The sequence below is a fragment of the Xiphias gladius genome, chromosome 3 (assembly GCF_016859285.1).
Source record: "Xiphias gladius isolate SHS-SW01 ecotype Sanya breed wild chromosome 3, ASM1685928v1, whole genome shotgun sequence".
NCBI lineage: Eukaryota > Metazoa > Chordata > Actinopteri > Istiophoriformes > Xiphiidae > Xiphias > Xiphias gladius.
Genome location: NC_053402.1, coordinates 6,846,700 through 6,869,530, shown reverse-complemented (window position 1 = coordinate 6,869,530; position 22,831 = coordinate 6,846,700). Strand labels below are relative to the sequence as shown.

The 22,831-nt window shown below is 39.7% G+C and overlaps 3 protein-coding genes across 4 annotated transcripts in view; all 3 read right to left on the bottom strand.

Moving 5' to 3' along the window:
- Window positions 1-2,001, bottom strand: part of smarca4a (SWI/SNF related, matrix associated, actin dependent regulator of chromatin, subfamily a, member 4a) — a 16,687-nt gene extending 14,686 nt beyond the window's left edge. Inside the window, exon 1 of the mRNA XM_040115709.1 lies at window positions 1,785-2,001. The gene's annotated coding sequence lies outside the window, so the exon portion shown is untranslated. The remainder of the gene's footprint in view (window positions 1-1,784) is intronic.
- A 3,034-nt stretch (window positions 2,002-5,035) lies between these two features.
- LOC120788396 (cysteine protease ATG4D-like) lies at window positions 5,036-11,169 on the bottom strand. 2 transcript variants are annotated; one of them, XM_040124192.1, is made up of 11 exons: window positions 11,015-11,169; window positions 9,208-9,452; window positions 9,001-9,084; window positions 8,722-8,895; window positions 8,068-8,359; window positions 7,918-7,982; window positions 7,302-7,429; window positions 6,863-6,941; window positions 6,690-6,766; window positions 6,034-6,153; window positions 5,036-5,819 (listed from the first exon to the last, which is right to left on the bottom strand). In XM_040124192.1, the coding sequence occupies exons 2-11, from the start codon at window positions 9,398-9,400 to the stop codon at window positions 5,649-5,651; spliced, it is 1,383 nt and encodes a 460-aa protein (XP_039980126.1). In that variant the 5' UTR covers window positions 9,401-9,452; window positions 11,015-11,169; the 3' UTR covers window positions 5,036-5,648. The 2 variants fall into 2 exon arrangements, with proteins under 2 accessions (XP_039980126.1, XP_039980127.1); XM_040124193.1 differs by lacking the exon at window positions 6,034-6,153.
- A 1,828-nt stretch (window positions 11,170-12,997) lies between these two features.
- The window catches only part of LOC120783727 (microtubule-associated serine/threonine-protein kinase 1-like), a 36,061-nt gene continuing 26,227 nt past the window's right edge, over window positions 12,998-22,831 (bottom strand). Inside the window, exons 15-26 of the mRNA XM_040116889.1 lie at window positions 22,519-22,684; window positions 22,218-22,319; window positions 21,080-21,202; window positions 20,547-20,656; window positions 20,246-20,406; window positions 19,736-19,995; window positions 19,384-19,608; window positions 19,054-19,283; window positions 17,592-17,714; window positions 17,319-17,452; window positions 17,037-17,224; window positions 12,998-16,568 (exon numbers count right to left, since the gene is read on the bottom strand). Of these exons, the coding sequence (XP_039972823.1) occupies window positions 14,998-16,568; window positions 17,037-17,224; window positions 17,319-17,452; window positions 17,592-17,714; window positions 19,054-19,283; window positions 19,384-19,608; window positions 19,736-19,995; window positions 20,246-20,406; window positions 20,547-20,656; window positions 21,080-21,202; window positions 22,218-22,319; window positions 22,519-22,684 (3,393 nt within the window). The 3' untranslated portion in view covers window positions 12,998-14,997. The remainder of the gene's footprint in view (window positions 16,569-17,036; window positions 17,225-17,318; window positions 17,453-17,591; window positions 17,715-19,053; window positions 19,284-19,383; window positions 19,609-19,735; window positions 19,996-20,245; window positions 20,407-20,546; window positions 20,657-21,079; window positions 21,203-22,217; window positions 22,320-22,518; window positions 22,685-22,831) is intronic.

The window sequence follows — 22,831 nt, the reverse complement described above, 5'->3', positions numbered from 1 at the left end:
TTGACTCATGGCATGTCTCCTTAAGCATAACAAGACAAGATTGGATGTGATCTGATGAGGCCCGGATTTACCAGCCAAAGCTTACTACAATGAGCTCAATTAGTTTTGCTCTATCATTCTAAAAGCACTTTACTGCATCTGAAAAACTCAACCATTATGTCTCTTTCAAAATAAAGTTACACTTTTAACTAAGGCAGCAACTACCAGGTATTTTCATCTTTGATTAATCTATGCATTATTTTCTTTTCTTGTTTTGTATATACAGATTTGTATATAAAGATTAGAAAAATGCTCACTCTAATCTCCCAAAAATCAAAGATAATGTCATCAAATTGCTTGTTTTAACTGACCAATAGTCCAAAACCCAAACATATCTCATTTACAATAAGTCAAAATGCAAATCTTCACCTTTGAGGGGCTGGAATTAGAGATTTGTTTCTTGGCTTTTTTGCTTGCTAATTGACTAAAACGATTAATTGGTTATCAAAACTGTTACAGTTTTTCCACTTATCGTGCAGTTAACAGTTAATACTGGATGGTGGTTTAACTCTCAATGAGGTTGGTGGATCATTGTGCATGTTAAGTAATTACTCTAGCAAAGTGATACTGCTGTGTTTTTCAAATATGTTTGGTGCTTGAAAAGTGTAAACCCCACACCAAATAACACTCAGTTCTGTTAAGTGTGAACTGCAACCTGCGCCTCTAAACCACAACTAATGACATCTCTTGTTTTTGTGTCGTTGTGGGGTGAAGTATCCTTTTGAATATGCCCAATCCTGAACCCTTCTCAGTTCAAACTGTGGCAGATGGTCAGCTTCTGAATGGAACAAGACTATTTCCAACACTGATACCAAATATCTGACTTGTAAGCGTTAGGTAAGGAACTAACGCGATGTAACGGTATCTACTAAATGTAAACTCCATACACACAGTGGGTCGCCAAGAGGTCATCTAAACTGTTACTTTAAGGGTTAAAACTATGGTCAAAATACTTTTGTAGATGGAGATCTATTGAACAAGAAACAACCCATGTTGATACAGAGACAGGCGTGTATGATCAATGAAGAGAGAACAGTTAAAGTAAAAACTGTGTCAGTCCTGTAGTTACAATGTTTACATTTACAAACAAATAACAGTTGGGTTAGCTATTATTAGCATTCTTAGCTTCGCTAACGTTAGCCAGGCCTAACTGGGGTTTATGGTTTACGTCACATTATGTCAATTGAAGCTCAACATTTTAACGTCTCGTTCCTCATAAAGTAACACAGGTTTTCAAGTATTCACTGGACAACTGACTCAGCCCTAATACGAATCTGAATTTAAGACAAAACTGCAAAGAGCACCAGCCCGACTCACACTAGCCTACTAAGTGAAAAGCCTACAACAACATAAGGTGGCTGCAGTGCTAGCATGCTAACAAGCCAGTTGAGTTAGCCTAGCCGGCCATGCTCTCCCAGGCCAATTAGGCAGAAATATGTGTTGTTTAGTGAGATGTTTATCCAGATGCGGCGACATATAAACGGTAGGCGCATCGCTCATCGCCGGACCTGATTGATCCAACGCGCCTCCCGTACCCTTGGCTCGGTGCTCCGCTCTAAGTACATTTCCAAAAACAATTTTCATTCATTGCACACTGTCGCGCCACAGTAGCGGCAGTGTAATGTTGGTCTCATCTTTTTCTCATAACAAAAAATCACACTGTAAAAGCACATTTATCCTCTAACAACAGCGTAAAACACGGATAAAACTTCCTTCATCCAAAAACAAAATTACAGTTCACTTACACAAGTGGTGAAAGGGGATGTTTGAATCCTCACCGGTTGAAACGTCTCTTGCTTTTCCTCCTAATCAGAAACAAAGACCGACCTACCCAGTTGGTTTTTTTCCTTCACCCCCCTCTCTTGGTAGATTGTATCGCAGGGACCGGCCTGTACGACTCTGTAGCGCCCCCATCCACCGTCTCACTCACTTCCCGCATGCCCAGTGAGGGCTCCGTATCACAGGGAGGAATGAAAGAGCGAGAACCCGGCGTGGGGGGATGGGAGAGCGAATTAAACACGCTATTGTGGAGGAGACAGCGAGGATTATCATTTAATTGCGCGTATTTTTAAATGTGAAAATACTTACTACTGTAATAAATCCAAGAAGTTAAACTTTGTACGTCGAGCAACGGAGGGAGAATAGCATTCAGTTTCGGTATTATATATGATTATTGCCATTTTGTAGTATCTGTGTGCTTGTATAAATACTTGAAAAGCACTAATTATTCAATACCAGGGCTGCATCTAACGATTATTTTTATTACTGATTAATCTGACGGACACTTCGTAGATAAATCAACAAATCGTTTGATATTTAAAAAAAAATATTAAAAATTTAGGGCAAAATTCCCATCAAGTTCCCAAAACCCAAGATGACTCCTTCAAAATTTTGTTTTATCCAAACATATCCAGTTATAGTTTGCTATCATATATGAAAAAGAAGGAGGGAAATCTTCACATTCAAGAGGCTGGAACCAGCAAAGTTTTTGGTATTTTTACTTAAAAGATTAGGCTAATCAGCATCAAAATACATTTTTTGTCAGTTGAGTTATTGATTAATTGACTAATCCTTAAAGACCTATTTAGTACTCAGGTATACTACACTAACAAAACTTAAATAATTTATATTGTCAACAACAAAGAGTTCCATTTTATGTTGCTTTTGATGGACTTGAATGTGGGATATACATTGTCACAATTTACGTACATGTACCAACACAAAATAAGGCTCTAAGCTACTATAAGTATTTATTTACCTTAATGGAAAGTTTGAATGCGTTTTTAGTTATATATTTTAGTTATATATGTATTGACATATGTGACATATATATATATATACACAGCACACATACAAACAGCACAAGCACAAAAGCTTCAGTCATCATTAGAAATATAATTCAGCCTGTTTTTGAATCTCCATCTAGTTTTGCCTGATATACAGTCATATAATGCTGCATGTTGGAAGCCCTTTGACATGTGACTGATCAGCTTAAGGAAGATGAGGTCATGTTTGTGTCAGTGTCTTTAAGGTACAGAGTGCACCGAGTCCCATGTTGAAGAACTCTTCACAGTATGCTGATAGTAAGTAAACCATCAAAAGGCAAGGTTTGAGAAATGGCCCTCCACTGGTTGGCCACCCAGCTTTGGAGACATCGTGTGGCACGTCCTGACCTTCGGGATGACCTCTCTGCTCATCATTACAAGTATTCCTTGGCTGCAGCATTCAAGATAGTAAGAGGATGTAATTTCCCTTTGTATCCCTCAGTCTTCAGTTATTCTGCTGCGTATATGTTCACAGTCCCCAGAATCTTCTGTAACCTCCGCTCTTCAGTATTTGAAATATCAACAATGAGCAGAGTCCACAAATTCCAATTATCATTCCCTGAGGAAACGATTCTGAATTACATAATATTCAATTATTTTGCTAAATCTGTGTATTTCCTTTTCAAAGTCCTTATGATTGGCCCAAGAGTTGGAGTAAGATACCAGTGAAGGATAAAGAGGGACTACCTGCCAATGCCAAGCAAAGACCTAATAACCCATACCAAAACTACAGAAGAAATCATACTCAGTCTTCCAGTGCACAGGATAAAAAGGATGCCAATCTTTATATTATACTGAGGACAATGACACGTACCCCTCCCACTGTTTTCCTCAAAATACACACGACGGGAAACAGCCCTGTCCAAAATCTGCTGAAGCTCAAGCTAGCCTTCGTCCACCTCAATACTCACTCCACATAGGATGTCACTTTGCCGGACGACATAACTGTCAGCCAGGGTATGGGCCTGGAATACCCGGTCCATGTTGTTTTATGACTCTTTCCTCCAGTTGTTCTGGGAGAAGGTAGAGCAGTATGGGCTGGAGAAGCTGAACAGAGAGGTGGCTCTGCTGAAGTCCTCCACTGACAAAAACAGGGAGAAATGTGTGGCCAGTAAGGGGGTGCCCCCTAGACCTTGGGAGACAGATTCAGTCACCATCTTGGGTTATCAGGTACAGGGGAACTTGATAAAGCAGGAGCAGGGATTCTGTATGCACCTTGTGCTGCCTTAACCTTAGTACCATGCCCATCTGTATTTCCAGCAGTATGGTCGAGACATGAGGGCTGTGCCTACAGAGTAATAGATGTAAGGGACTGTATGAAAATTACAAGGGGAGGACGGGAGGACTGGGGGGGCGGGTTCAAAAAACCGAGAGGATTATGTGTTTTTAATTTTTACTCAAGGGAGGGTAGTCTATAAGGCCATAGCGCAAGTGAGGGTGTTTCAGCCTTTTCTCATTCCAGACTCATATATTTTTTCACTCATTCTGAAGCAAAAAGAGTGTGGTGCTCAAATCCATCAGCGTCAACAGAGTTTGTTCCTGGGCCCTGATCGCAGCTCTTTAACTAAAAAATAAAGGGGTGGCTGTGTCTTTAGCATTTATAAGCAGTATATTAAAATTTAATAAATGGTTTATAACACACAATGATGTTGTGTAAGCACATATAAGGACATTTCAAAATGTTTATTAATGTTGTCAACAACTCCTCCTGTGCAGCATCCATTACTGGACTCTAGTAGATTAAGATAGCAACATAGTACGTTTGCAATTATATAAAATGTCTTCATAGATGTTATAATTTTTGAAAATACTGTACATTTTTAAACACTTAGAAATGTCCTTATATCTGCTTATAACTTTATTATAATTTTTATAAAAAATGTATTGTTTATATACTAGGAATGACAAGAAATAAGAGGGGTTAAAGTGTTACATAAATATTGCTAACGTTGTGGAGGGCCTTACTTTTTTATAGAATAAAATATATAATATGACTATACGTCCCTCCAAAAACCAATAATTTTTATCTGTCCCTAAAAACTCAGAATGCAGCAGTTAAAATAAACGCTTCACTGCATGTTTTTTAAAATAAAGGTGTACAGAATTACAAATTATTTCTTTGTCTTTCACAAACTGTTTATTCAGACAAAAGAAAGCAAAAATAATCCCGCTCATAAGAATATTTTCAGTAAATTGTCCTTTTCTTGTCAGAGTACATTCACAATATTTGACTAATTCTCCAGTAAAGTAATCTTCTTTCAGTGTTATTCATGTGCAAGTTACATTTTAACAGTACAATTTTCTTATCTATTCAAGGCAACACATCCTTTCACATGACATTAAACAGTAGCAGGCTGTGTATTTCATAACAACACTTGCATAAAGTTGTCTCTGGGAGACATTATTCTTATATTTTTATTCATTTGAATAGATTAACTAAAAAGAACATGACCACGTGGATTTTATGGATAAACACAAATAGGCTGAGATGACAAACAACAGAAACCATACTTCATCTTACAAGGTCCTTCAGCTGAATGATATTAATTTAAATGTTCTCCTCTTAAAACACTATATAAATAATACAAATAAGCACAAAACATTATTAATGATACCTAACCACTTCATTTCACAAAACCTTTCAACGAGGCCCTTGAGGTTATTGCTTATGGACGTTGAGGACACTGTTCTTACCATCAGTAGTTGCCACAGTGTAACTGTAACATAAAACGGTGATAATTGATCATTGATCGCCCCTCAAGGCAGATTTTTATCTTCTTCTTTTCATAATAGAACAAACTCGTCCATGCTGTTGCTAGTGTTGACTCTTCTCCGTTCGTTGTTCCTCTGGATATAGGTAATGTTGTTTATGGGTGTATTACTTTGCTCCTCGTCCTGACTATGTCCCTCTGCAAATATAAACATGGGGTATGTCTCTGCAGATGTGAAGAGGGCCTATGGGAGAGAGAGGCAGCATCCAGATTAAGTCGTACAAATTCATTTTATGTAATTTTGTTAAGTGATGTGACGTTCTAAACATTTGCTTGCAACCAGACAAATTCACACCAGATAAGACACAAGTCCTATTATTCGATCCAAAAGCTACACAGCAGCGTTCTAACAAGCCAAAGGTTCCATGAATAAGAACCCAAATACCCCAGTCACATACCTCATTTACAACTGTGCACAATGATTCAAAGTCTTTTTGACCTCTAGCATAGAATCCTATGGTACAGCTGGGGTCCATGCGAGAGACAGCCATTTTCCTGGGATATTTACAGTGAAACGACTGCAAATGGTATATATAGGAAGTTAAAAAAAAGAAAAGAATACTAATCAGAAAAAGGTCTCATTGGAATCAGAGAAAATACTTCTATACTGTAAGTTCTGATGTGGATGTCATCATTAACATTTATTCAGTTAGAAAGTTTACATTAATAATTCCCAACCAGGGGTATTTGTACGTCAGGGGGTACCATCTATGGTTGCCAGGGGGTACACAGAAAGATTATGGAGTAACTCAACTAATTTGAAAAAACAAAAATCACAATTTTTTTTAATTCAACATACTGAGTCAGCTGTAACACGTTAGTCTATTATCCACTTTCATATAGTTAATACTATAGTGTTAAATAACATCCAGTTAAAAGTCAGTTCAAATGAATACATTTGAAACACAACTGGTGGTGTTGATGAAGGGGTACTTGGTGTGGGGCCGTGGGGATACGTCTGAAAAAAAAGGTTGGCGACCACTGCTTTATAAGATTGAGCACGGCTGTCACAGGAGGAAACAAAAAGAAGAAGAGAAATGGTACTTCCGTATACCTCCAAGGGAAAGTTCTCCTTTGTTATATCCACTGTGGACTGACAGTAGTGAGGGTCCAAGTACAGCAGATGGTCATCTTTCACATAGCAGGGCCAGAGAAAGAAAAAAAGTGAAAGGACTGACATCATACAGCTGAGCACAATAATTATGATGTACACTGTACTGCACATACCTTGGAAGCCGACGAAAAACAAAGAGTGCTTCGGTTTGCCCCCAATTATTCCGATGCAGCATTGTAATGTCAAGAGTTTCTATGAATAAATCCCCACAAAAAACAAAGAATGGTTTATTGTTCTTTGTACATACTGTCATTTCTGCTTGTTCTGTGCTTTAGAACAGGGATTTTTCTGTTTTTTGTACCATGGAGAAACTCACAACTGGAAAATCACTGTACACAGGGTGAACGTACCTGTAGTTGAAGCACTCTAATGAGTTATCTGAAGCACTCTGATGAGTAATAGTGAAGCTTAGCTACTTTTGCTGGAAACTCCCTGGAACCCTCACAAGGACCACATTTTTAGAGCTACTGGTAAATTTTTCCGCCTAAACTACATAGAATTTATATTTACCCAGAATGCATATAGGAGTGCATGAAAATATTGTTTGTATACTTTGACACAGGTAATGTAGGCAGGATTGAGATCTTGTCCTCCAAGTCGTACAGGAACCAGGATGATGACAGACTTCCAGGACTGAGGGAGAGGCCTCTCACACAACCTCTTCACATCCTCCAAGTAGACTGAACACATACAGAAAGAAAGAGACAAAGACACACATAGACATGTCCACATGGTTCATTGAATCCTCTCAACTCCATATCAGGCTATTTAAGTTCAAAAGAACAAAAACAGAGCGGGTTAATCCCCATCTACTCTTTCTTGAAAGAAAGCATACCAGCAGTGCCTTTTACTGTGTAACCCAGGATAAGTACACAGTTTAAAGAGGATGAGTAAGTAATGACAATTTTCATTTTGTGCTTTGAGGCTATTTGTGTGCACCCACTATCCCAGATTCACAAACTGCTCTCTACTCTAAATAAAAGAAGAAAACAAAAATACTAAGATGATTTAAATTGATCTCTCTTCTTAAAAATACAGAGGAATGTTTAAGTAAGTATAAAGCACTGATAAGTTTCTCTGCACAGCTGGCTGGTGATAATGTCTGTTTCTGAGCAGAGCTATGCCTTCCGAACAGAGAGCAGATACAGTGATGAAAGAAATTACTCACTGGTGCAATCTTGTGCAACATACACAACTAGATTGGGAAGGTCTGCAGATGCTGCCACAGCTTTCCTGAAACAAAATGATGTTTACTGTAACATCTTGATAAAAGCTGGCTAGGATAATTGTGCTGGTATGTTATTGCTTCAGGTCTCACTGGAGGATATGTGCCGCAATGGAAGGACCGTACCAGTCCCCAGCTTTCTTCCCTGAGCTTCTGCCCAATTCCACCAGCTGGTGTATCCCAAAGGGGGCTGTGGGTTGGTCTGCAAACCATGATACCACCCTTCTGTGTGTAGCCTCCATGGGTCTGTCCAGGAGGGAACCCAAGCTCAGTTTTCGACCCCTCTTATTAGGCCCTTCCTTGAAACTCTGTCCACTGTCTGCAGGACGAATCTCTAGCTCCATGTCATCCATGACCACATGGTGGCTCACAGACCAGGTCCAACCTCAAAGTGATAAAACAATAAAGTGACATGAGTATTGCAGAATGTAACTAAAATAAGACACCAGATATTTACTTCAAATTGGTTTATCGTGGGACATGGGCAGATTGCTTTGTTTGTGCGTCAGTGAACAGTAAAAATCAGTTTTCTGATTGTTCTTAACCAGATGAAAACTTTATCACTCACAATATCTCATGAAGGGGTGGATGGAACAAAATGTCCTGTAACTGAGTACAGCTTTCGATATTTTAAGTCCACATGTATTGCTGTTATTCAATTACTAGAATGGGAAGTTTAGTTTTTTTTATTAGTAAATTCAGTGTACTACATATTTGACATTGCAGTGTGCTGGTATGTGTTGTCACCTGGTGGCATCAGGTGTAGGAGGAGGCCTTGTGCCAGCAGCATCTGCCCCGTACGTAGAACACAGCCCCAGCCACTGTCGGTGGTCAGAGAGCAGCTGGGCAGCGGAGGGAACCCCCGTCTGTACGTCAACCACAGGAGAGACACAAAGGTACGACGGAAACGCTCTCTTTCCCCTGACACAGTTACAGAGCTTGAATGTAAAATGTCCTCCTTGCTTTTAGAATAACATGAATGAGATCGTTTTAGAGGGTATGAGGGCCAAATGCTTGAAGCCTTACCTTGATCCTTGAGCTCATAGGATTTTCCAAGCATGATCACAGGAGAGCTCTTGCTGAATCTGGATTTCTGCTTCAAGGACCAACCTGACACATTAAAGGGAAAATAGAAAAAAGTTTAATCTCACATGACAACAAAGAACGAACAGATCCAATCTTATTACACAGCAACAATATAAAATAGTTACATGTAAGGAAGATAAAACTGACCATATCTGACACTGTTCCATGCGGACACCAACTTGGATCTGAGTCTGCTTCTCTCCTCTGCCTCCTGGTCATCCCTGCTCACTTCTAGGACCTGAGGCCCGGCAGATTCAGAGGAGAGGAAGAGCCAGTCGTCCATTAGGTTGTCTGCATGTGACTGGCCCTCACAGCGAGCCGAGGAGTAGCTTGGATTCATAATAACTGGAGATGACCAAGACTGAGCGAGGAGAATTGCTCTCCATGGCAGCCTACACATGCATAATGGGAACATAAAACACTCCCCTCATAACACAAAACACGCAGATTCTCATTGTATACATGTGACACAAGCAGCCACGGATGATGTAGCCGAATACAGTAAATTATATTGTTTTATCTTGAAACAAACCAGAACTGGAACTGATGGGTTAATGTTAATGTTAAGCAGCAAAGTTAATAATTCTCTGTGACAGTAAGAAAAGACTTAAACCATGTGACTGCCCCCTGTGACTTAAGGAATTTCAGATATGTCAGTTTAACTGCCACAGGAGAGGTGCTGGTATCCTGTTCTCACCCACATTTGGCCGTTTCCCTCTAAGACATTACACTGACAGTCATACAGGATAGCAGCAGTCACATATTTGATGACACAATGTGTACATTTAGAAGTGTACAGTATGCACATCAGTGGTGTGTAAACAGTGGTGGAGAAAGTACTCAGATCCTTTGCTCAAGTAAAAGTTCCAGTACAACCATGTAAAAATACTCCCATTATAAGAAATGCATTCAAAAATCTAGTTAAGCAAAAGTACAAAAGTATTGTCAGCAATTGTAATTTAAGAATCAAAAGTAAAAGTACTTATTCTGCAGAAAAATGGCTCTTGTGAGTGAAATGTTATATATTATGTATGACACGTCAATGTGTAAGCAGCATTTTACTGTTGTAGCTGGTGGAGGTGGACTAGTTTTAATTCCTTTACGTAGAGTTCAGTAATTTAGTAGAGGTAAAACAAAAACATTTTTTAAATGTTTGATAATATTTGCTTTACATGTGAAATATTGGACGATTTCACCTCTTAGAGCCTCAAGCCGTTTTTAACTGTAATTCATTTGAGAGGTTCTGAGGATAAATGTTCTTTTTTTTCATCAACTTAAACGTGAAAAGGGACCACACTGAACCAAAAACGTATATGAAAATTAATATTGGACAAATCCATAAGTTACATACTGTACATGTGGTAAAATATTAAATTTACGTAGCCTTTTTGTAATCGAACATGCTTCTATTCTTTACTCATACAATAAAACCCTTATTCAATTTCAGTGCTTTGTAGTGCAGATAGAAAATAAATCAATGACAGCGTTAATCATTCTATCATTTAAAGTTACTTTCAAAAACATTTGAACCACTGGTTAGATGAAATAAGACAAAATGGTGGCCATGTGTCCTTTTTCGACAAGCCACAATAATAGATTTACATTCATTTAAAAGCACATACTGCATTTATACTACGTGATGTATATGATATATTGTCATATAAAACATTTGCTAAATTACTAACAGAAAAAACTTATGTTAGTATACAACGCAAATACACGAACAGTAACTTCGTACAAAAATATAAACCGCACATTTTCAAACCACAGACGTGGGATATTTGCGAATTAAATATAACTCAAGGTGTTAAAGTGTTTTGAGCAAAACTTTGACCCATGTGCAAATTCTCCTTTTTTCATTTTAAGCCACTAACGTTTGAAACTTCGGAGCCCGTCCACACGCAGCCAAACTAAGGGGGTTTATGAAATTATCAAGGTGACATTCTTCTTTTACCTTCATTCAAGCATTGTTATTGTGCCTCCTTTACTTAGAGCAAGTCACCGAATGAATTTCACTGTAGATTTTCGATTGTTTTTACTTCAGCTGGTATCAAACAACCCGAACTCGTTCTCGGAAAAGGAGCAGGGCAACGAATTTGTTCTCACTTCCTGTTTACACTGGTCACTGGTTTGCGCTGCTGTGATTGGTCAACATAGGACCAATGAGGGTGAACCCCCGGGTCTCCTTGTGGATGATCATGTCATTTTATGCCCATGATGTTCTTTTACCTCATCTAAAAATCTGTTATTGAACCCGTATGGACACCAGGGGTCCATACGTATGGTCCGATGGACACCCCTGGTGCACCCCTTGCTCCAGGGGCCTCATAGGAAGCCCCTGGAGCAAAAACTTTGACCCCAAATGACTGCCATTACACGTTAGTTTCATTACTTCCCCTGGCACCGAGAAACTAACCAGTACTCCAGAGCTGAAATTATTACTTGATGGAATGATATAAAATTGATTGACAACAGTTTTGATAATTGAATAATCGCTTATATAATTTTTGACTCAAAATGCCAAAAATTCACTGGCAACGGTTTCTCAAGAGTGAATATTTGTTAATTTTCTCAGTTTTCTATGATGGTAATACCAACATTTTTGTGTTTTTGACTGATGGTCAGATAAGAAAAGTAATCTGAATAGGTTTGATTGGGCTGAGGGATTAATGGCGGGCATTTAGCCACCATTTTCTAATGTTTTATAGACTGAATCACTCAATCAATTAGAAAATAAAATAATTGTTAAGCATATTTATAATGAAAATAATTGATGGTTACAGTACTTGTGTCATGGAGTAATAATACCTTGCTTGGGGTTTTCTATTTGTTGATTACTTGGCACACAGAAAAAAAAAAAAACAACAAACTTTACAACAATTAACCACAACATAAATTAAAAAAGTTTTGGTCTTAAAACTAAATTTTGAATCGAGTCCCTTCAGACAAAGCTACAAAATGAAGGATGGAGGACCCACCACAGTTGATATTGTATTTTAGTGATGAAAATTTCTAAAAAATTTGTGATCAATCAAATAATGTATGACCAAAATGATATGGCGTAAACCTCGGGCTTAGGGGCCCCTGGGCAGTTGCCTGCTTTGCCCATTTGGTAATTCAGCCATGATGAACATGTTGGGCTTAATTCAATTTTTCCACTCAGTAATACTTTCAAATTCAGTTGGATTAAACTATTTTAAAACAACCACCTACAATCTGAAATTTTATGCCCAGTTACATATTTTCAAAACTAGGAGGCCTTGGTTTTATTTTACTTTAGATAAATAATATTTTTTTAAAAATCCATAAAATGGTTTGAACACAAAATATATATTCTGTTATAAATACTGTACGTCTGGTTAGTCAGCTCCTCAAATAACACCTTAATTGGAAAGAAATTTGCTGTAGTTTTTGACACAGTCCCCTCTGATGCTTCACAGGAATACTTTAAATATTCATCCTTGCTACCACTGGATCCTGGAACTGGAGGAAGAAAAATTTTTCATTACCAATAAGATAAAAGAAGTGTCTTTTAGGATCATTCATTAGTATTACCCGCCAAGGTCTTTTAATGAAAGTTCATTTATTACTCAACATACAGTCTAATTTTTGGCTCTACTAATTATTCTTTTGTTAAAGCCAATGAGCTCTATATTCCTAATTTTGCTATCATTCTTAGTATTTAAAATATATTGCAAACAGTACATTTAAACAATGTGGTACAATGTGGAGCTTGTAAAATAGTAAATTTATGTGCTTTATTTAATAATTTCATGTAATATTCTTGTCATTGTGATGTATTAGTCCTTTCTCAACTCCCAGCTTTGTTTGTTGTTACTATTATTTGTTCAATAAAAAACATTTTGTTTTTACCTTAAAAAAAGTCAGACAATATGAGGGGTTTTGCTGCATTTTATTACATTTCTGCACTGTAGGCTTTTTTTTGCATCAGTTTTCACAACGGTGGCTAGTAAATATGTAGCAATGTAATGAACAACAATAGTCAGAGATAGTCGTTTTTATAAAAGAAAAGTCAAGCACTTGGACAAAGATGGACATGACAGCAATATTACAACTTCAAACTTATGGAATGACAGAGTCAAAACTGCACAAAATGAGCAGCCATACAGTTTTGGTAGATTTCTCAGTCTAGATGTAAAATTCGTAAATAACTAATTTCAGTAGTAAAGTATAAATTCACTAACTGATGGCATGTAAAAACATTTGAATAAATAAAAAAAGGTTAATAAATAGAACAAATAGAAAAATAATACAATAAATATATAAAACCAGTAAATAAAAGTATCTGACACAAAATAAAGTGCAGTTTTCTCACATCACACGCAAAAACACTGGTGTTTAATGTCCAAGCATTGGGTTAATGTCTGTTTAAACAACTACATCATAATGGCTAAAATAAAGACTTTTTAAGCTGAGACTGCAAAACTAATCTGAGACTCATCTAAATGTGCTCATCCACAGTATAATTAGCATCAGACTTATAATGTATGACATGGAAAGATCCACAGGCAGGAGATATCAGACGTCTCATTAGATGTACACCTATCTTCTGTTGTACCTCCAGGCTTTTGGTGTCATGTGATGTTGTCCACAAGGTGGAAGTCTAAAACAGTTCTGAGCCTGGTGTGAAAAAACTATCAAGATGATTTTTTTTTTTGTAATACACAAGAACAAACAAGAACTCAGCACTAAGATGATCTCAACAAATCTACCTTGTGTAGTCTACTACTGTATCACTGACTAGGGTTCTCAGTTATATGGAACTGGGCACTGATGGATTGCATATTATTATACATTTAAGTGTTAACAAAAAAAAAAATCCCATTATTCCTAAATAAAAACACTGGCACTTTCCTTCACACATACATTATACAATAGACTGAACTTCTGCATAAATAGAAAAGAATGATTGAAAGAGCATATCTATCCTACTTTCCTGTAAGTGCTACTTTCATTATGGTTCTTTATACACTTTGTCTCCTTACTAGACTCAAAACACACTATTGTATTCATGTAATAGCCTAAAACATACAGTATCATTGACTGATTGAAATTTCACTACGATCAATGGAGACATCTTGTAAAACAAAATGCGTTTCTTGGCTTATTGCAACTCTTTCCTCTATCTTTTCTTCTTGTCTAGAGCACAATGTAAACTTAGTATTTGGGGACACCAAAAAAACTGGCATCTATAGCACATTGCATAGTGTCCCTGTGCAAGTTTAACTAAACTACCTCTCTCAATCCCACTGAAATTCAGCCCTTAAACAGATCTGAAGCAAACCAGCTGATTCACCCTCTAATTCCATCACTGCAAGCATTTTGGTATCTTGGTGCAGTTTCCGGTATGTTTGCTGTATTTTTCGCTACATGATACAAATCTGTTCATGCCTGATCCCTTTTAGTAACTGAACTTAAAGGAGACCCAGTATGTATCGTAACTGAAGTAATTGATGGCACTGGAGCTGATCTGAAATATGAGTAATGCCCATTTATAACAGAATCCTGTAGTTAACAGTTTGCCTGTTGTGGTCTGTCGAAATGTTGTTCACAGTGTTTACTACCTTAAGGTCTGCTTTATATTTTTCATCTTATTTTTAAATATTCTTTCATTTTCCATGTACAATGTAAGACATGCATCAAGACATATGCATTATTTAACTATATACAACACGGTGTGATGAACATATATTACATACACAGGCCTACATTATGATACCATGTGCACGCATTTTCCAACAGTAGCTGATGCATCTTTGTTCACATCTCATGTGTCTACATGTCACATGTCATCTATTTGGTGTTATTTCTTCAGGCATTTGTGTCTCCCCTTCATTCAAAGTCATGTTAATTCATGATATGTCAGTATGATGCTACAGTAAAAGGCATTACATGGGAGAGTCTGACCCCTTCTTATCACGATTGATGCTTAGAGCTCCGACTGGTTTCTTTATCAGACTGGACTGTTCCAGGACTGGCTGAGGTTGCTGTCTGAGCCCCTCGACGTCCACCTCCAGAAGAAGTCTCTGCTTTTCCTGCTGTGTTTCCACGCTTCTCCTCGCTTGACTTCGAAGTGTCTTTGCCCTTGGCTCCCTCTTGTGTTCCTCCTTTTATAGGCCCAAGCACTGTTTTGGCCACACTAGTGAGCTGGGTGACAAAGCCTGCTTTATCCCCCGGAGACATGGGGCGAGACTTGCTGGAGCAGGGTGAGGCTGCATTAGAGGATGGCGACATGGGGTTCTCCTCCAGGACTTCCAAGTGTGCCCTCTCCTCCTTGGCCCCACGGTAACTGTTTGATACCTTCTCTGCTTTGAATCTGGCAGCAGCTGGCACATGAGCTGCAGTGTGGGTTTGAACCTGGGTTGGAACTGGGGGTGCAGGACCTTTGACCTTGGCCGTCTCACTTGCTCTTACACTGCCGCTAATGCCTCCTTTCGCCTCAGTCTGCCCCTGAGCTTTTGTTGCAGCTCCACTGTCTATCTGTGCTTTCTGGTGCTTACTCTCTTGCTGTTGAATGCCCTTTGATGTTCCTGGAGTTGAAATTTTCTCACTGAGTTTACTCTTGGAGACTGTTGCCTCAGAACTTGAAGCACTTGCTTTTGGAGGTTTGTCCCCGGGGCTTGGCTTGGTCTCTGTAGTCGATGAAACCAATGCTGGACTAGCCTTGGTCTCCACTGCAGCTTTACATAGGTTGTTCTTTAGAACCTCAGCAGTGGATAATGTTTTACTTGTGTCAACAACAGTGGTCTTGGACTCAGCTTTAGTAGCTACACTCTCAGTTTGTGACCCTCTGGTCTCAGACGTTGTGGTTTGGGTATCTTTCTCTTTTGCTGTGAGCAGTGTGTCACGGCTGAGCGGCGACTCCTGCCTTCCAAGCCTCCTCACAGGCTTCAGGCCCCCAATCTCCCCTCCCATAGGAGGAGAAGGGGATGAAGATGATGAAGGTGATGGGGGAGCAGGTCCATTCTCTCCCTCCATCTCCAACAGACTTTGTAGGCTGTGCTCACAGTGGAAAGACTCTCTCCTGTAGTCCCCATGCGTCACCTCCAGGCTATGCTTGCGTAACGACACCCCACCTGTCAGAGGAGAAGGTGTCGATGACGATGAAGAGGAGGAGGGCAGAATCGGTGCTCCTAGCTTCTCCGCCGACTGCACCCGCTGCAGCAGGGGGGATCTGGGTGGCTCTGCACTCTTGGGACGAGGGCGGGCAACAGGAGGCGAGGAGTGCAGTTTGGCGGGAAACATCTGTGTAGTGTTGGAGCTCCCTACCGTGTGGCCAGTGAGAGGCGGAGGAGAGGAGGTGGTCGGTGATGGAGTGTGAGCCAGGGGGGACAGAGGGATGTTGCCGGCAGATTTGCAGCGTGCCGAGCGGTACTGGCGGTGAAGTTTGGGAGACAGGCCATGCAGGGAGCTGGGCCTCATGTGGTGGGAGGCTGCTGGGGAGTTCGGGGTGCTGGATGCTGGGGAGCTGCTCTGGGAAGACGTGCCTGGGGAGATTAGAGTAAATAGACTTTAAACCTTTTCAATCACAATATTTTCTGTGTTGTCAGGAAATGAATTCCTCGTAGTAAAATTTGCATATATATTTTGCTCTCATCTTTTTTTTTTTTTTTTTAAAATATTTATAGTCTTCAGTAATGGAACAGGACAGAAAGGTATCAGACATAAGAAACAGAAACACACTTGAAAACTTCCAAACAGAGACAGCAGTAAAACACTGCAAAATGGGGGCTGACTTTTAAAAACATTGCTCCATAGCACTATTTGTGGTGAGAACCTTTTAAGTTACTCTTTAAAATGAAAACCCCTAATTTATGACAGAAGCTATCAGAGCCTTTAATGCAGCCCATGTTTCTAAAATATTTTATCCTATTTAAGTGATTGCCTTAGGCCCACAAGAAGGTCACCAGGAAAGAACAGGCACATACTGTATATTCTAGGCCTTTTATACTAACCCAGGTAAGGGGATTCAAGAGTGGGGCGGTAACTCTGAGTCGGCGAGCGGGCGGAGAGGCTGTGGGTGGGGGAGCCTGGGAGACTGTCTCCAGATGACAGAGAGCGATTTAAAGAGGAGAGGCTACGGCTGGTGTGAAGCAGGTTGGACTGCTTGGTGATTTTTCTGAACAGGGAGCTACGCTTCTTACTGAAAGACAAAACAATTATATAGTAAGGAGAATAAATGCATGGGAAAAGTAAAAGAGTATGTGGTCTTGTTATGAAATGCATCTGTAACTCACTCCTGTCCTTCCTTGGCCCCTGTCCTCTTGCTGCGCCATGCCATCTTGGATTTATAGCTGGACTTGCGGGCAGGACCAACTTTTATAGAGGTGTTCTCAAAGGGAGTAGTTGTTACTGTCACCTTATTTCCACTCTGTAGATTATATTTATGCATGAGAACTATATTATTTTTTAGACACATTTTATCTGAACAATTGTATATAAATCTTAAAATGTAAATAGAAATTTGATCGATAAATAGACAGAAAGATTGATAGCTAGATAGGAATCACCTTCAGGATGAGCTCCACCACCTCTGTATGGACCAGACCATGGACTGACTCCCCATTTACATGAGTGATGAGGTCACCAGCGCTAAGTCCAGCCTCCTGAGCAGGACCTCCATTCTCCACATGCTATGATTAGAACAAATCAATTGATGAAACAGATTTAGCCATTTAGACAGAAAAGCTGTTTATATGTGTGTAAAAACTCTAATAGGGGCAGGTAGGACAAAAACAAACATCATGATAGCTCTGGAAAGTATTTCTCAATTTCCTGGTGAACATCAAATACCCATTACACCCCATTAGCATTGTGTTCAAATGGGTTCAATACTTGGTACACACCTTTTGTCATTATACATGCTCATGGCGACTGCTTATGTTTTTGTCCCCACCATTCACCTCCCTGCCAGCAGATGCCCTCAGACTTTCCTGCAATTCCCTATCACCTGACCCTACCCGCCCCCCTTCACACCTATTCCCATTTGCCCATTAGAACTGTCAGTATTTGTACCAGCTCTCCTCCGCCTGTTCTCAGCCAGATTGGTAAAGTTGTTCAGATCCCCAGCGCTAAATTGGACTCTATTGGACTCTAACCGTCTGTCTGAATAAGTCCCTGTTTTGTTGTTGTCCTGTGCTCCACACACATGACTGTGACACAGCCAAATTATAAAACAACCTGATGTCCAGACAATATGCAACTGTACATATTGTTATCGATGACCAAATTATTTTGAATCATTTAACAGACTCCCATAAACATATTAGACTTTTAATGTGCAACAACTATTTGACATTTAGTGACTACCAAGCTGATCTTTTAGTTATTAGTGCTGAATCTAAAAGAAATAAAATTCTAAGAAGACTGGTAATAAAAAAAAAACTATTGCAACGCTCTTTTTGCTGGATTACCAGAAAAAAAGTAATCAATAACAAGAAAAAGAGAGCATAACAGACCCACTTAGCATCTTTGCATTGGCTTTTTATATCTATTAGAATTGAATAGAACTCTAACCTCTGCCTTAGCTCATCAACCAAGACAAAGAAGTCTGGAGAGGTAACCTTCTATTTTTATGGACCACAACCATGGAACAGGTTGCCTATTAATATCTGATGTGCAACTTCTGTAAATTTTTTCAAAAATACCTTCTAGCCTCTAAGTAGACTGTATCTCTGCTTTAACTGACTCTCAATGAAAGTAGATATAATTTCTTTTGTCTTATTATTCTACCTTTTTTATTGAATTTCACATATGTGTTGGTAGTTTTTTTATTTGTTTACACGTTATAAATGTTTTTATATGACTGTTTTTAAATATGTTGTATGTATGAAAGGTGCTATACAAATCAAATTAATTGTTATTGTCATCATTATCATTATTAATAGTAGCAGTAGTAAATATTTTTTTTTTCATCAGCTTGATAAGTAGAGCCATCAAGAACTCTGCATACTATGAGCTCTGCTCTCTCACCCAGACCATGTGATGTACGCTGTAGACATCACTGTCTCCCATGTAGACTCTGATGGCTCGGAGAGTGAAGCCATACTTCTTCCCAGAGCGATGGATGGTGATTGGAGAATGCAGGATGTTGACCATTGGAGAGTAGTCTCTGCTTGGAGAAGAGTCACGGGAGGAAGGGTTGGACGAGAGGGAGCGAGGAGACATGGGACTCGCCAGAGGGGAAGCACCATGTTGCTCCCCTAAGGAGAGAGGGATGGAGTTAAAGTTAAATTACAGGATTAAATTCTAAACAGGTTTTTAACAGCTCATTTGCTAACGCCATACAAAACATGCCTTTACCTGCAGGAATGATAACAGACAGAGCAGTAGCAGAAGCAGATTTGATAACTTTGGTTCCTGGTCGTGAGTTACGTTTTTCTCCCTCAGCTGAGAGCTGCTGGTGGCGAACTCTCCGCAGTACCAGGTCAGTGGCAGCCCCGCGGGGCCCCTGTGGGTCTGGAAGCCCCAGAACAGTAGCACTGCCTGGTAGAGGCAACGATGCATCAGCAGGTCTCAAAAGCTTGTCTGTGACATAGTAGAGACATGAAACCCAATAGTAAATAAAGGCTCTTCACATCTGTTGTCATCACATGCAGGTTTGGGGTCACAAATCAGATTGTATACTGGTGTTGTGCTGCCTCATCCTTTTTACCTCCAGCTGTGAGCAGAGTGCTGTCTTTGAGGTATGTTCTCAGATCACCTTGCGAGGGGATTGCACCCATGGCTCCTTCCAGGGAAGTTCCCCTAGCCTTCACTGGAGGCTGCCTGCTGGATAAGGTCAGCTCAGGGTCAATTTCCAGAGGGGAGGCCAAGCGGTGTGTATCCATGAGGGCAGAGAAGCGTCTTCGGGCCCCTGATGGTGGGCTGGAGTCACTCTCGGTGAAGGAGGACTCAGAGCAGGATAAGCGCTTCCTGGAAAAGAAAAACAAAACAAAACAAAAAATAATTAGAACCATACAGCCAGAGTGCATACTATTTAAAAAGAGAGTTTACCCCAAAGTGGAATAAAAGTACAATTTTACTCTTACTCAGAATGTGGAGATCCACATAACATTGTTCCCTTAACACATCAGACCTATTTTCGACTTTATTTGACACTAAACCTTTACTAAAACTAAAACTACAAAACTAAAACTATTTCTTTTCTATTTTCTGCACTCACATCTCAGGTGATCCCGTCCTCCAGCTCTTGTCCCTGAGGGTGACGCTTCCAAGGCTTTCTCTTTTGGCCATTCGATCCTCCCTGGGGACCTTGTGCTCCCGTAGGGTCACAGCATGGGGTTTGTGCTCCAGCTGGGAAAGATGCTCCATACTGCTGTACACCTTCAGGTCAACACAAAAAGGTAGTCAAACTTTCTGGACACTGATTGTATTGTTATGTGGACTGATGAAAAACCATTGCCATTTTAACGCTTCAAACACTATCATTAAGAGGCAGTTTTAATGCAACTGTCAGGTCTAACCTTGCTGAAGCGAGGGGAGCAGGATGAAAAGTGATGAATCTCCACAGGCTCATCATCATTGGTGTCATCTTCATCATAAGAATGCACATGATGGTAGCGCTCAGAGCGAGCTGATGAGGAAAGGTAATGTGACATCTTAAAAAAGGGCACAAATTAGTGAGTGGGATTATCTTTCTGTCTGTGCTCCTTTCTGGTGATCTCACTTTTTATACTAATACATATTATTAGCTACTGGCATTAGCGCATACTCAGTGAGACAAAAGCAGTCACTGCACGCTGAGAGCCTAGCCTTAAGAAGCTGCAAATTCAAACAGACCCCCCTACCCATGCTGAATTGACACATTCAAGTCTAAATATGCACATTACACAAATAGCTGCCTTTCTGCATTTAGGGTGGTTATCATGGTAACACTGGAGAATCAGAAGACCCTGAGATGTTTTGGTGACTAAGAATTTCCTAAGTTGGGGATCTGTGGTCTGTTCCCAGAATCAAACTTTTCCAGATCATCCTGCATTCCCAGAACTAGACGTACTGTCAAAATAACTGGTGTCTTCCTCTGACTCTAGGTGAGGGATGAACTCTGCCTTTTGTCTCAGCAGGCTGTTCCAGTCCACCTCTGTGAAGAATGAGTGCTGCTTCACTTCAAAAGCACCACCTAGAGGGCAGAGGAGGGAAGGGGAGAGGAGCGTGTATAAATATATGTGTGTGTGTTTGTGTGTGTGTGTGTGTGTGTGTGTGTGTGTGTGTGTGTGTGCGTGGGGTGGGGGGGTGGGGGGGATTGATACATAGACAGGCAGGTGATATCTGAAGGTTTGGGGTAAACTTAACATGTAAGCCTACATGCAAGATGACAGTTAGCATTCTAGGTCAGTGATTCCCAGCGAGTGGTATGTGTAGCCCTGGGGGTATGGCTGAAGTTGCCAAGAGACATGGAAAGATTTTGTAGTAGCCCAGCTAATTTGAAAAAATATCATTTTGATTTCATTAAAAAATATCAATCCACATTCTGAGTTAGCTGTAACACCTAAACACCATGTGTTAAAATTGAGAGTGCATGAAAACTAGCTTGCAAGTGAGCAGAGAAGTATAAACAGATAGTAATGGATACATGTTTAAAATAAACTAGTTAGCTAAAAGTAATGGATAAATATTTGAAGTAGCTAAAAGAAATGAATAAACAGTCGAAATAGTTAGCTAAATGGGTATGAGTGAACATTTTACATTGCTAAAATAGATGGATTATGGATAAATGGTAGAAATAGTTAGCTAAAGGTGATGATACTGCTAAATAGTTAAAAAATGGGTAGATAAAAGTAATAAATAAACATGGGAATAGTTAACTAAATGGGTAATTGGTTAACTAACTAAAAATAATTGATAAAGAGTTGAAAAAGTTATTTAAAGGTAATGGATAAATAGTTGAAAAGCTAATGCCACTAGTAGTATGACTGCAAATTTGACCAAACCAATAAACTGACAGTTCAGTTGTATGAAAAAATTATTCTAAGTAATTTAATATATGTAGAGCTAAATAAAATCCAGTTTAAAATAAATTTAAATGGATGCATTTAGAAAATAATGTGTGATGTTGATTAAGGAGTTCAACTGACAGGGCTGTCGGGGTATGTTGGGAATGAAAAAAGCTAGAAGGATGGCCCCAGTTGACCGACCTGTGCCCAGTCGAACCAGTGGATTCGTCTGCAGGAGGGAGGAGATCAGGTGCTGGGCATCAACAGGGAGAGCCTCATCCCCTTCTGGCCACACTATGTCATCTACAATACACAGCAGAGAGAGGGTGGAGAACATGAGGAAACACATTTTTGTTGGAGAGTCGAGTAAAGTATGTGGAAGAGGGGAGGTGAAAGAGAAGAAGTTCAAAAAGAATTACAATTTGGTTTGTCTGTTAGCAATGTATAGTGTGTTTAATGTATCCACCTAAAAATTGTCCAGCTCAGACTTTTGATCCCTCACCTGTGATGACCTGTCCAAACAGCTCCTCTGGAGTGTCTCCAAAGAAAGGCACACAGCCCACCAGGAACTCATACAGGATGATGCCCATAGCCCACCAGTCCACTGGCTTCCCATAGCCTTGACGAAGAATAACCTCAGGGGCAATGTACTCTGGAGTTCCACACACCTAAAAGAAAACCACTTGCTTAGTTTAGTTGTTTATTAGATTTTATGACTCCAGGTCCTGTGAGTGACATGCAATCCTGTCCAGATTGCAAGTTTGTGCATTTTTCTCATAATGTTTTTGTCACATCTATTTTATCATCAGATAATT

What these genes read in the sequence shown, in the direction of transcription:
- LOC120788396 (XM_040124192.1), bottom strand. Translation starts at nt 9,400, where the DNA reads ATGAATCCAAGCTACTCCTCGGCTCGCTGTGAGGGCCAGTCACATGCA. An exon ending in CTATGAGCTCAAGGATCAAG is followed by an intron (nt 8,896 to 9,000) that starts GTAAGGCTTCAA and finishes TAACTGTGTCAG; the next exon opens with GGGAAAGAGAGCGTTTCCGT. An exon ending in ATTGCGGCACATATCCTCCA is followed by an intron (nt 7,983 to 8,067) that starts GTGAGACCTGAA and finishes ATTTTGTTTCAG; the next exon opens with GAAAGCTGTGGCAGCATCTG.